At 36.3% G+C, this 13,945-nt stretch overlaps 1 protein-coding gene across 2 annotated transcripts in view; it reads right to left on the reverse strand.

Moving 5' to 3' along the window:
• Positions 1 to 13,945, reverse strand: part of CTNNA1 (catenin alpha 1) — a 178,589-nt gene that overhangs the window by 137,889 nt on the left and 26,755 nt on the right. For both annotated transcript variants that reach the window (XM_058698412.1, XM_058698882.1), the window contains exons 2-3: positions 9,877 to 9,983; positions 7,715 to 7,910 (exon numbers count right to left, since the gene is read on the reverse strand). In XM_058698412.1, the coding sequence (XP_058554395.1) occupies positions 7,715 to 7,910; positions 9,877 to 9,981 (301 nt within the window). In that variant the 5' untranslated portion in view covers positions 9,982 to 9,983. The remainder of the gene's footprint in view (positions 1 to 7,714; positions 7,911 to 9,876; positions 9,984 to 13,945) is intronic.

Consider the following 13,945-nt stretch of genomic DNA (forward strand, 5'->3'; position numbering starts at 1 on the left):
ATACATTTTAAAAGCCCTATAACCAATGTATGCCCCTGTGTGTAAAACTTCATCAAACTGTACACAGATTTGTGTATTTTGTTGTATATAATTATTCTGTTTATAAAAAAGATCTGTGCCCCTATTATTTCTGCTCCTGGAAATGTATCTTAATGATGTAATTTTTAAAAGGGGAGGGGGAGAGGGGCGCCTGGGTGGCTCAGTCGGTTAAGCGTCTGACTTTGGCTCAGGTCATGATCTCGCGGTCCGTGAGTTCAAGCCCCGCGTCAGTCTCTGGGCTGATGGCTCAGAGCCTGGAGCCTGCTTCCGATTCTGTGTCTCCCTCTCTCTCTGCCCCTCCCCCATTCATGCTCTGTCTCTCTCTGTCTCAAAAATAAATAAACGTTAAATAAATAAATAAAACAAAGGGGGGAGACACTATATGTACATGCTTACTCGAGCATTATTTATATCAAAAACATAAAAACTTTTAAGTCCAGTAGGGAAATTATGGAATAAAAAATACATAGTTTTAAACATTACAAATTCCAAGGTTATACTAACAAACAAAATGCCTATAATGACTGTTACATTCTTTAAAAAAAAATAAAATGGTATCAAAGTTACAATTAATACTAGGGTAAAATGCATATGCATTTAGCCATGGACTTGAAAGGAAACACAAAACCATATATACATAAAATACTATTTATAAACATTTTAAAAAATGAAGTAATGTAAATCTAAAATAACATGTAGAAGGCTTATATGTAAACACTGATGAAAGAAATTAAAATCTAAATAGATGGAAATATAGTTTGATCATAACTATACTGGTCAATATAGTAAGAATGTCGATATTCTCCAAATTAATTACAAGTTTAACGTAATTCTATCAAAGTCCCAGATTTTTTGTATATACAGATAAGCTTATCTAATATTTATACGGAAAAACAAAAGAGAGTAACTAAAACGATTCAGGAAAAAACTAGGTGGGAAGAAACATTTTACCCAACTCTAAGACTCATACAGCTATAGCAATAAAGACTGTGGGTACTGGTGGAGGAAAAGACACAGACATCAATGGAACAAAATAGAGAACTCAGAAGTAATCCCATACAAGCACAGTTGACCATTTTTTGACAAGGGTGCAAAAGCAAGAGAATCTTTTCAACAAATGGTACTGGGGGGAAGTCCATAGGGGGCAAAAATGAACTCACCCTAAACTTCACATATTATACAAAAATTAACCCAAAAGGGGTCAAAGATTTAAATGTAAAACATAAAACTAAAAATAACTTTTAAAAGAAAACAGGGAAAATATTCATAAGCTAAACCCTGGTGAAGAATTCTTAGACACCAAAAACTTGACTCACAAGGGAGGGGGGGGGTAAAAAAATTGTGGACTTCCTCAAATTAAAAGCTTTTACTATGCAACAAACTATATATACACCATGGAGTATTCATAGAATACTACCTAACAACAGAAAGTTACAAACTGATATACCAACTTGGATGGCTCTCAAGGCCATCATGTTGACTAAAAGAAGCCCATCTCAAAAGGTCATATACTGTCTGATTCCATTCACACCATATTCTTGAAATGACAGAATTAGAATGGAGACAGGCAAGTTACCAAGGATCAGAGGTGGTGGGTAGTGTAAACAGAATGGGTGTGACTATATGGGGGTAAGCATGAGGGAGAACTTTATCATGGTGACGGTGATGGAATAGTTCTGTATCATGATTGCAGTGGTGACTGCACAAATGTACACGTGATAAAATCAGAGAGTTACACACATATATTATGCCATTCTTAATTTCCTTATGTTGATATTGTACCATAGTTCCATAAGATACAACCACTGGGGGAACTCAAAAAAGGATCCACTGAACCACTGTACTATCTTCGAAAATTCCTGTGATTCAAAATTAAAAGTTAAGAAAAATAAAATTAACCTGTTAATTGACTTTTTATTAGCGTAAATAAAGCAAACGGTGTAACAGATCTTTTTAATTTGACTGAAAACTGGTGTAGCAAAATCTTAATGGCTCTAAGAGAATATACTAATATTAGGTAATTCCTGTGGAGTTTTTAGAAGCATACAGTGCCTTAAATGATTCAAGCTACAGGAAAATAAAGTATAACAATTTTTCACATACTAGGTCCCTCATTTTTATCTATAAAGAAGACCAGCCATCTGCTCAGGCCAACCTGGCAGTTAACAACTGGCCCATTCTTCTTTTGGACTGTATGTAATAGCAGTCCCTTCCTTAACAGTTCCATCTCACCCCTCACCACTGTGATGATCTCCTGATTATTGGTCCTGCCTCCAGGCTCTCTCTCAACCATTTAACTCTTCTTGAACATTGCTGAGAGACTCATCTCCCAAAAACACCACTTTTCCTCATATTCTGTGTTGCCCAGATGGCAGAACTTCTTATAACAGGAAGAAAGCTAAAGAGACATATTTTAGTTTAATTTAAGAAGAAAAAGAGCTATAAAAATAAACACAAAGCAATGCTGGAAAAAGCTACTTCCAGAGGTAGCAAGTCCCATATCATTAGATATATTCAAGTATACTGGAACTGGAACCTGAACCTGTGAGCCCTATTCCAACCCTAGAGTTTGATTCCATATCATTTCCCTGAGAATTCTCCTTCACCTGGCATTCTAAACCACCCTCTAAAATCTAGCTGCAGGCTTTCTTCTAATCTTTCCTAGAAGCACCCCTCTCCAGTCAGGGCTCTAACTGTTCCCCCATGCACATCTTGCTTAGTCTACTGGTTTTCTTAACTAGATGACTTTTTCCCCTTCCTCCTTTCACCTTTCAAGATCCAGTACACCTTCAGCAAGATTTTCTAATCCCATGCTTACCCTACCAATTCCACTCCATTCCTTGCATACCACTAATGCTATTAATTTACTTTTTATGTCCAAGTGTCCTGATTATAAGCTCTGGGACAAAACAGGAAAACCAGTCTCCCGTGTGCTAGCAGACACTCTCTCTTCATCAGAAACCACCCAGCCCTTACCCCACTCTGGTTTCTCTGATTGGCTGTACAAGATTTTTCTCAGGAAATACACTAATGCCCAGTACACTAATCATTTATCTATTTGGCCCCTTTCCTGAGCACATTATCATCAGAAGCAGTACCTCAGCTTCTTTGAGCCTTCTCCTTTGACCACAAAGAAATGTCCAAGATGCAACAGTAAGTCTCTGATCTTGGCCTTTGAGATCCAACCGTGAATTGTAACTAAAGGATTTTTAAAAACTCTTCTAGTAGAAGCTATTCCTCATCACTCTACTTCCAACCTACCATCACTTGTCCTTTTTTTAAATGTCTGTCCTTTTTTTTTTTTTATGTTTATTTTTGAGAGAGATAGATCTTGAGCAGGGGAGGGTCAGAGAGAGAGAAGGAGACACAGAATCTGAAGCTCCAGGCTCCCAGCTGTCAGCATAGAGCCTGAAGCAGGGCTCAAACTTATGAACTGCGAGATCATGACATGAGCTGAAGTCAGATGCTTAACTGACCAAGCCACCCAGGCGCCCCTGTCTGCCCTTTTCAAACAAGTTGCATTTAGGCCTTTCCATCTCTGTCCCTTGGATATCGCCTACCCAGATAAGAGCCCTCTTTATCTTGTCAGAGCACTACTCTTTTTTAGGTATTGTTAAATATATATGTATACGTATGTATGAAGACTGACTGCTAATATGAGATTTCCTTTTGGGGAGCTGAAAATATTCTGTAATTAGATAATGGTAATGGCTGTACAAGTCTGTGAATATCCTAAAACCACAGATGCATGTACTTTAAAAGGATGAATTTTATGTTATGTGAATCATATCTCAATTTTTTCAAAGGTAAGATTCTCCAACCCTAACCCTGTGTTTACATTTGGCACTAGGAAGGAAAACTCACTGTAATTTTTGAGACAAGAGCCTTTTCTCACACACTTCTTGGAGAATATAGTCAATTATCTGTCCTACTGGAACCTGGAGAGGGGAAGACAACCAATTATCTAATTACCACTGTGATAAGAGCTAGGAAGAAAAAGTATAAGATAAGAATGATATAATCAGCATGGTGCATGTAGGGGTGGAAAGGGTCCCAAAAAAAGAAAAGAGCACATTGAAGAGGTACACATGCCTCAGCCCACATAAGGTAGTTAGTTACTCAACAACTAGCTCAAGGTGACTGGCAGTAAAATGAAACCCCTAGATCACAAGAATTTGTATGGTATGCAATTGATAATTGGCTCCCATCTACCACAGGAGGCTCACATGTCCACTGCATTAGCCTTGAGGTAAAGTGGCCCTGGGTATGTATGTGAATATTTTACCTACTGACAGTGTTATTATGGTAAGGTTTTCATGTACTCACAAATGTTTGTGTTTATTATTCATGTAATCAGGGGCAAATACAAGAAGAAAATTAGGTTATGCTGAAAAACTGTATACATTCAAGCCTCTAGTTATTAATGATGATTGCAGAGAAAGCAAAGGGCTTATATAAACTCAACACTATAGTAAGTTTAGCTTTGGGCTCCAAAGTATTATAAATAAATACGTAAGTAGTTTAAAAACAGTAAGGTCCTATCTTTAACAGTCTGTGAAAACCTTAGATATGAGGTCAGCTAACCAGAGCCTATGGGTTAAATCTAGCTCACCCTCTCTTTTTCTAAGTAAGTTTTATTGGAACACAGCCATGCCCATTTGTTTATATATTACCAACAGCCACTTTCCCAACACAAATGTAGAACTGATTGTGTTAACAGAGACCTTATAGCCAGTAAAGTCTAAAATATTTACTACCTTAGCTCTTTACAAAAAAAATTTGCCAACTTGTACTAAACTAATGTAATTCACATTGATTCACAACAAAGAAATCTTCTTATACAACCTTTCACAATCAAGTGTTCCAGTGGATAAGCAACAGACTCAAAATGCAAAGAATTATATTCTAACTGTTAGTCAATCTGCTATGAAGTTCTAGATAAATCATAATTACTGTGTTTTCTATTAGCAGTAAAAGAGTAGTTAGGTTAGAGTTTTGTGTAAGTGCTCAGGACCACCTGGGAAAGGTGTTTGTATTATCTTTTGCTGTCTAACAAATACCCCCAAAATCTGATAGCTTAAAGTAAATATTTATTATGCTGAGTCTTCTGAGGGTCAAGAATTTGGAGTTGGTCAGGGCTGCCATCTTTTAAAACCTGACTAATGCTGGAGGATCTGCTCCCAAGGCTGCTTACTCACATGCTTGGCAAACTGATACTAACAATTTCCCCCTAGACTGAATAATCCATGAGGAAGAGCCACACAGATACTATACTCTCTTTATGACTTAGTTTTGAAAGTATACAGCATCACTTCTACCATATTCTATTCTTTACAGAGGTGAAAGTATTTAAATCCAACATACATTCAAGAGTATCAAAGTCAGGCTCCACTTACTTAAGGGAGGGCTGTCAAAGAATGTGCAAACATATTAATGCCACTACATGGTTTCAAATGATGAGCAAACAGCTTCGACAACATAACCAGAAAGGTTTGGTTGATTAAAAAATCTGCACTTAACCATTGTCATAACATGTACTTTGTTCTATTTATGACAGGAGAGAGGTTTCAAACTACTTAAGATTCTTAAAAAAAATTAAAAAAAAAAAGTAAGTCAACAGATAACAGCAAGGCACTTCAGCTTTTCATAACTGATGCAGTAATGATGATGGGAGACAGTTATATTTTTGTTTTAGTTTTAGCTTTTTTTTTTTTGGCAAGGAGAAAAGGCAAGGAGAGAAGGCAAATTGTGGTGAATAGATCATGATGATAAATAATTGCAAAGTTGGACTAGAAAAGACAAGTACTTATAATTCAGAACAACATAAAAATTTTTCTCAGGTATAAATAAAAACAAGAAAACAGAAATTTAGATATGCATTCAAAACTGTGGGGTATTTGGGGGGCAGGGGGCATGTATTATACCATGATTGCTACAAATTTACATCAGAGAAACTTCTGAAACAAGGAACACATATAGAACGAAATTACAAGTTATCTGTAACAATTAAATGTATTTTGAAAATAAATGTCTTAGTTACTAGACTCAATCAATATTTGGTAAAATTCATCTGATAATATTATTTTGAGGCAAAAAGGACTGAAGAGCAAAACCTTCTCACAGAGGACAATGAAGTAACAGCCATCCTGATTTCCTGAACAAGAAGCTCAAAAATCATCCTGAACTAGACAATTCAACTGCTTTAAAATAAATTCATTCAAAGCCCACTCTAATGGATTGAATAGTGTCCCCCCAAAACTCATGTTCACCCATAACATATGAATGTGGCCTTATTTGCAAATAGGATATTTGCAGATATAACCAAGTTAAGATGAGGGCAAAACAGATTTAGGGGGGATCCTAATTCAGTGTTTGATATCCTTATAAAGAGGAAAACCTACACCCGGAAACACACAGGGAGAATGCCATGTGACATGGAAGGAAGAGGTTGGAGTGACAAGCCAACAAGCCAAGGAATGCCAAGCATTGCTGCTTCTCCAAGAAGCTAGGAGAAAACATGCAAAAGAGTCTTCCACTGAGCCCCCAAGAAAGAGTCACCCCTGCTGACACCTTGATTTCAGGTACCTGGCCTCCAGAACTGTGAACGAATAAATTTCTGTTGTTCTCGGCCACCAAGTTTATAGTAATTTATGTTATGACAGCTGTAGATAACTAATATACCCACCCAGTTAGTAATATGGAATTTAAATAATCTCATCATTGGCAATATTAGAAACATTTATCTTCAGCCTGAAAATTAAAAAAAAATTTAACATCCAAGGTTTTTAGTTTACAATTTCAGAACAATTGGAGATAGCATCTTCTTTTAATGCACTGCCCTTTTCTGGGTACTGTCACAGGGATGAATGTGTCCACTGTCAGCCACCAGTGAGATCCAGTAAGGTTCTCCCAAAGGCCAGTAAAACAACTGCACAGAGTAGGGTCTCAATTCACCTTAGATGATATATAATTGCTCTACAAAAAACTGTCTTTGTTTAAGTCCTCCTGCTGGACCAGCAGTTTATCACACAACTACAAGGTTCAAGAATTTAAGGCTCCAGATATGAAGTCTTATCATACTTACAGCATCATAAAGACAAGTTTTTCTAGTAGGCACTACTGGTAAGCTGTGGGTTACAAATTTCACTTTTTATTAATTCTAAGTTTCCCAAAAGAGGATTCCTTTAAGCCAAGATTTGTTTTTATTTCAAACTCAAACCACTTCCAGTACGCATGGCTAATTTAACACACCAGCCTGAAAGAATGAGGCAACTTCTAGGGTATTTTCAGAATGGTTGCACATTTTTCCATTTTATCACCTTTGTATCTTCAGCATGAACTAAAAACAGGTATTACATAGGATTAAAGGTAAGCTTCTACCCCATTTATTTCCTACTAAACTGTTGTTAGAACATTTCTTAAGACTCAACAATTACTTGGGAAACCCAAGAGAAGTCAATTCAGATACTCCAAATAAACTGTTCCTCTGTTAGCATCTTTCCTGATTAAAAATAAAGGCAGTACAACTTAATACATCTCCAATAATTTAATATTATAAGTTACTGAGGAATTCGCAAGCATAACAATGAGAATACTGACCACAAAAGGTCACTTTCAAGGATTAATCTCCTAAAAAAGTCTGCCTCTCTCTATATTAAAAGCAATATTGACCTACCTTGTTTTCGAACATCTTCTACAGCAGCCACAAGCTCCTCCTTGAGAAATTGACTCTCCTTTGCAATTTTATCCCCCTTCTCCAAAAAATTCTCAGTTGCTTGTTCAACAGATGCAGCCAAAACGTGGGCCTTCTTAGAACGGCCTCTCTTCTTATTCGAGGGCCCTTTACTATTGGTGTTTACCAGAGTTGTAACCTAAAAGTTTCATTTTTACAAATTAAACTGCAGACATTTAAAATGAAAACAACAGAAAGACTACCATCTTTAAAGACAGGGAAAATAAATTATTCATAACAAAATGAAACATCACATTTATGAATTCCACTAAGCATTAACAAATAACACATACTCTCTCCGTATTTAAGAAATACTGAAATGACACTAAATTTAGGTCCTAAAATAATTTAGCTACCTCAATGTGCAAGATAAAAAATAATATTTTAATTTTTCAAACATGACAACTAGGTTTTTACTTTCATTTTACAAATTAAAAACTGATTAGAAATATGTTAGACATCTCTACATATCATCAAGAAGCTCCAGGAAGAGGCGTGCCTAGGTGGCTCAGTAAGTTGAGGGTCCAACTCTTGATTTTGGCTCAGATCATGATCTCAGGGTTCATGGGAGCAAGCCCCACTATCTGTGCAGAGCCTGCTTGGGATTCTCGCTCTTCTACCTTCCCCCAGGGCATGCACATTCTCTCTCTCAAAAATAAAATAAACATTTAAAAAAGAAGTACTAGTAGTAGTTCCAGAAAGAGATTAACAATGAACTTACTAGCTTTACATGGAAGTCACATTTTCCAGTTTTCAACCTGTGCAAAATGTTTTAAGGTAACTTGCTTCTGAATTGTTTCACATTTTATTCATAAAACTCTCAGCAATTAATTAGTAAAAGCTCTTAAGAAAGAAAGGAAGGACTGTCCAAAGTAGCCTACTGCGATGATGGTTTAAGTCCCAGAATATTAACCATCATTAATATATATAATACCAGGGGCGCCTGGGTGGCTCAGTCAGTTGAGCGTCCGACTTTGGCTCAGGTCATGATCTCACAGTCTGTGGTTTTGAGCCCCGCATCGGGCTCCGTGCTGACAGCTCAGAGCCTGGAGCCTGTTTCAGATTCTGTGTCCCCCTCTCTCTCTGACCCTCCCCTGTTCATGCTCTGTCTCTCTCTGTCTCAAAAATAAATAAATGTTAATAAATAAATAAATACATACATACATATATATATATATATATATATATATATATATATATATATATAAAATACCAGCTGATCTGTAGGTTGAAGATGACTAAACATTTGTTATTAGTGTAGCTTGCCACACAAAAGAACTGCTGAGAGCTACAGTGGATGGGCTCCAAGAAAGTACCTATTCCTGAGTCTTACCATACACTTCTCCTACATGTATATTAAAATACATAAATACATATGTATATATACATGTGTGTATATGTATTTTTTATACTAATTGCTAACAATTAATGAAAGATCATCACACAGTGATATTCGTATTTCTAACAGAACATAACCAAACCTACACCCTCAAATTACCGACTAATTGATCCTAGACAAAGAGAAGTTTGTTATTTATTTATTTATTTGGGGGGCGGGGGGGGGGGGGGACAGAAACAGAAAGAGAGGAAGAGAGTATCCCAAGAAGGCTCTGCACTGTTAGCACAGAGCCCGACTTGAGGCTCAAACTCATGAGCCATGTGATCATGACCTGAGCCAAAACCAAGAGTCATACACTTAACCAATTGAGCCACCCAGGCACCCTAAGCATGGGGAAGAGACTTCACAGTCAAGGGTCTATAGGCCATCTTTCTTGAATATAACCTGTAACTTTACAAGGAAAGAGTGATGCCAAGAAAATGTCTACAAAATACAAACATTTGGTAAGTTACATTACATACCACTAATCCCCGATTAATGCCAATAAGCCTCAATAAAATGGCAGTAACTATGCTCCTATAGGGTTAAAAGAATCCATGCATCAATATTTAAATAATTAGTGGTGCCAAATTGTCTAAATACTACCAACTTAAACTCAACCACTCAAAATAAGGCTTTGAATTAAGTAACCACGCTCTGTGTTTGTTTCCCAGGACTACTACTATGGAACCATGTTACACCTATGTATTTGTTTGCAGATTTTTACCTGTGTAACAAGAGGCTCCAACAGTCTCTCAACTGCCAGAGTCCTGATCTCTAGACTTTTGGGGTCCCATTTGAAGTTTATGTTGCCTGCATGGACAGCAGTCATTTCTGAAAAAGAAACAAAAGGCCAAAGTGAGGCAAACATCAAACACAAACATGAAATATATAACAAATCTTCTACTTTTATAAAGGAGTTTTATAACAACAAAGCTACATTCACCACAAGAGGGGGAAAAATTCTTATTAGCCTGTACAAGAGGGCCCAGTAACTCTTAACCTCTTACACTTTCAGATGCCAAGTTTATAAACAGTAGAGGTACCACAAGAAGCACTTCCAAACACATAGAGCTTTTCCTTTTGGGCTTCTCTGGCACCAAGCCAGGTCTATTTCTAGTCTTTCCATAACAACTTAGAAGCAGGATGAAAAGCTAAAGTGAATGAAGGCCTGATTCTGATTTTTCATACTCCATAACACTTCTAGTGCAGTATTACCTAAAAGGTATAACTCCTTCATTTTTTGATGGATTCTTAGAGAACATCTTGTCTTACTCTATTAAAACATAATGCTTAAGTCTGCTGCCCTCTGCACCTACAGCTATTATCACTCATAGCCAGAAGAAATTTCGAGTCGCACTTAGTCAAATATCAATGTATCAGTGTCAAGGTAAACTTCCATTAGAGGCTTTAAGTCTAGGGGAAGACTTCAATGAAAACACCCAACAGTTAGTGACTGCTTGTATAAGTAGTGACTTAAAGGACGCCTGGGTGGCTCAGTCAGTTGAGCGTCCGACTTCAGCTCATGTCATGATCTTGCGGTCTGTGGGTTTGAGCCTCATGTCAGGCTCTGTGATGTCAGTTCAGAGCCTGGAGCTTGCTTTGGATTCTGTGACTTCCTCTCTCTGCCCCTCCCCTCACGTTCTGTCTGTCTCTCAAAAAATGAATAAATGTTAAAAAAAATTTTTTTAAGTAGTCCCTTAAAGACAAAAGGAAAAAAGGTGAGGTACATAACTGAGGTAAACACAAATACAAACTTTCAGACAACCAACTTGATAGATATTTAAAACCCTAGAAGAGGGTGTTTTATGATCCAGAAATTCCATTTCCCGAATTTTATTCTAAAGAAAAAATTAAGGTGCATGGAAAAAGCTGGATACAGTGATGTTCACAACAGCACTGCATACAATCATAATAAAGTACAAATTTCAAAGAGATCCCTGAATAAAGCACACAACCGATCACACAATACTGTACCACTCTTAAAAACAATGTTTACAAAATTTAGAGGGAAAAAAACAAAAACACTGTTCTCGCTGCTCAGGTCTTTATTTCTATTAAATGCCACTTTCCATTAAAGGGAACCAAGACTCCTCCAAAAAAAGCAGGGAGGGAAGTTATTCCAGCTCTGAGTTATCCTATTCTGCAGAAAGCAAAGGGTACAAAGACTCACCTATCAAAACACAGAGGAAACAAAGGTTCCATTGGCAAATTTCTGACAAGTTGAGTATCAAAAAATATAATGACTACAACTGCCTGACTGATAGGCAGGCAGGCAGGAAGGTACATAAAAAGATATCCTATGACCATAAAGATCCTCTTAAGAAAAAGACAGTGGCGAGGGAATTTCTTTACCATGAAGGTAGAATAGAATTAGAAAATGACCATTTTGCAAACCCCAATGTAGTAACTGATTCAGGCAAAGATTATCAATGGATATTAACACCATTAAGTGAAAGGCTACTGGGGGAACAGGATACTTGTAAGGTGCCAAAGTATAACTTAACAGGTTACCAATTACAAGGGGCCAAGACATACCTTTACAAATTTGAGATCTAATGGGCACCCTCTTAAACAAATAACTAAACTTAGCATCGTTGATAATGAAACACTTAATATTATATGCTTCCCAATATGAAGATGTTTAAAGTACTCTGTATTACCTATTAAGTACTCTTGATGGGAAAAAAAAAAAAAAAAAAAAAAAGCTTTAAATGTTTCTCAAGAGCCTCAGTGTGACTGAGCTGCAGTGTTACTGCAAAAATGTTTAACCAGAGTCTAATGAAGCCTCTATGTAGGAACTCAAAACCTTTTTCAATGCCATCAATCCTTCTGGCAGTCTAGTAAAACCTAAAGACCAACGTTATCCAATAGAAAAACAATGTAAGCCACCTGGTAATATTCAATTTTTTAGTAACAATATTAAAAGACTAAAAAGAGGGGTGCCTGGATGGCTCAGTCAGTTGAGCAGCCGAGTCTTGATTTCAGCTCAAGTCATGATCCCAGGGTTGTGGGATGGAGCCCCGCATCAGGCTCCGTGCTGAATGTGAAGCCTGCTTGGGATTTTCTCTCTCTCTTCTCCTCCCTCTCTCCCTCTGCCCCTCTCCCCCACTCTCGCTCTCTAAAATAAAAAAAAAAGGGGGGGGGGGGCCTAAAAAGAAATGTGTGACTATACACAACATATCCAAAAAATATTTCAGCATATATTCAGTATTTTTTAAGTTATATTTTACATAAGTACTAAGTGGCCAAATATGGGTGTGTTTTACAGTCAGGGCACACTTAAAGTCAAACAAGACACACTTCACCTGTTCAAGAGCCACCTGTAGCTAGTATTGGATTCTGTATTAGGTAGTTCAACTATAAGGCCCTTTCTTAGAATGTTTTTTCAAATGCCTAAAACACAATTCAAAGGATTACAAAGGAAACATACGTACTGAAATTTGGTTATCAAGATACTTTACAAACAAATGAATGAAACAGTAATATATGTGCTGCTTTATTAACATTAAATAAAACCTGGCAAGAAGTCTGATGACTACTTCAAAGTAATAATGAACATGCACTTGTTTTCATGGTATCATGTTATAATTACTACAGATATGAAAAGCACTGAGATTCCTACTGGTGATAAAGTTACAGGTTCAAATGAAAAGTAGTTTGTTATCTACATTAATAACAGAAGGAAATGTTAAATTCCTGTTAATAGTGAAAACAAAGACAAAATTTTTCCAATCCAAATGCACTGCAGGTTAAAAAACCCTAATCTATCCTATCTCAAGTTCATAAGAAACAAGTTTCTAGGGGATACAGAAGCATATTAAGCAACACCATAAGAAAACAAATGAATTCAGAATGTAGCATATTTTATAAGATAAAAGGCCCTTAATTCTTCAGAAAGTCAGTACTTGGAGGGAGAAGGTGAGAAGACTATTCTAGACAAATAGATTCAAGAGACATAAGAATCTCATGCAATACATGTATTCTGTCTGGACAACAGTTTGAAACAAGCAGCTATTAAGACATTTGTAAGGAAAGTGATAAATGTTTAACACTTATTAAATATTAGATGTTATTACAGAATTACTCCTCAATTTCACAGGTATGATAATCAAACTGTAGCTCTGTAGAAAACTGACTTTCTAGGAGATGCATGCTACAATATTTAGGGGGTGAAATATAAAGATGTCTGCAACTTTCAAATAGTTCAGCAAAAGTTAAAACATATACATAGAGAGATCAAGGAATTATGAAAAGACACTCATGACTATTAAACCTAGGTAGAAGATAGGTGTTTTCAGATTTATTATTTTATTTATTATTATTTTATAAGATATATGTATCTTTGTACACCTGAAATTTCTCATCTAAAAAAATGGGGGAAATGTTACAGAAGTTTATGAGAAAATGTTCAAAATATATATGATTGAAGATGATAAAGAGATTTCAAAACTATGTAATGTATAACTGCAGAAAGGAATAAAAATATCTAGATATATAAACCAAAATATTAACAATGGTGTTATCTCTAAGAGTTGGAGATAATGGGTAGTTTTAACATTCTCTGTGCTTAACTGTATTTTCTGATACTATAAAATTATACAGGCATTTAAAAAAGCTACTTTTATAATAAAAAAAAAGCAGGATCTTTATTTTGTAATCTTTACATCTTTATGTAAGGACAATACCATCAAGAGGTATATTTGATCATCACTTAACCACTTTGAACTTCCTTCCTCATTTGTAAAATAAGACAATCATTACCTTCAGAGGATTTTTTGTGAAGATTAAACAGA

The sequence above is a fragment of the Neofelis nebulosa genome, chromosome 1 (assembly GCF_028018385.1).
Source record: "Neofelis nebulosa isolate mNeoNeb1 chromosome 1, mNeoNeb1.pri, whole genome shotgun sequence".
Taxonomy (NCBI): domain Eukaryota; kingdom Metazoa; phylum Chordata; class Mammalia; order Carnivora; family Felidae; genus Neofelis; species Neofelis nebulosa.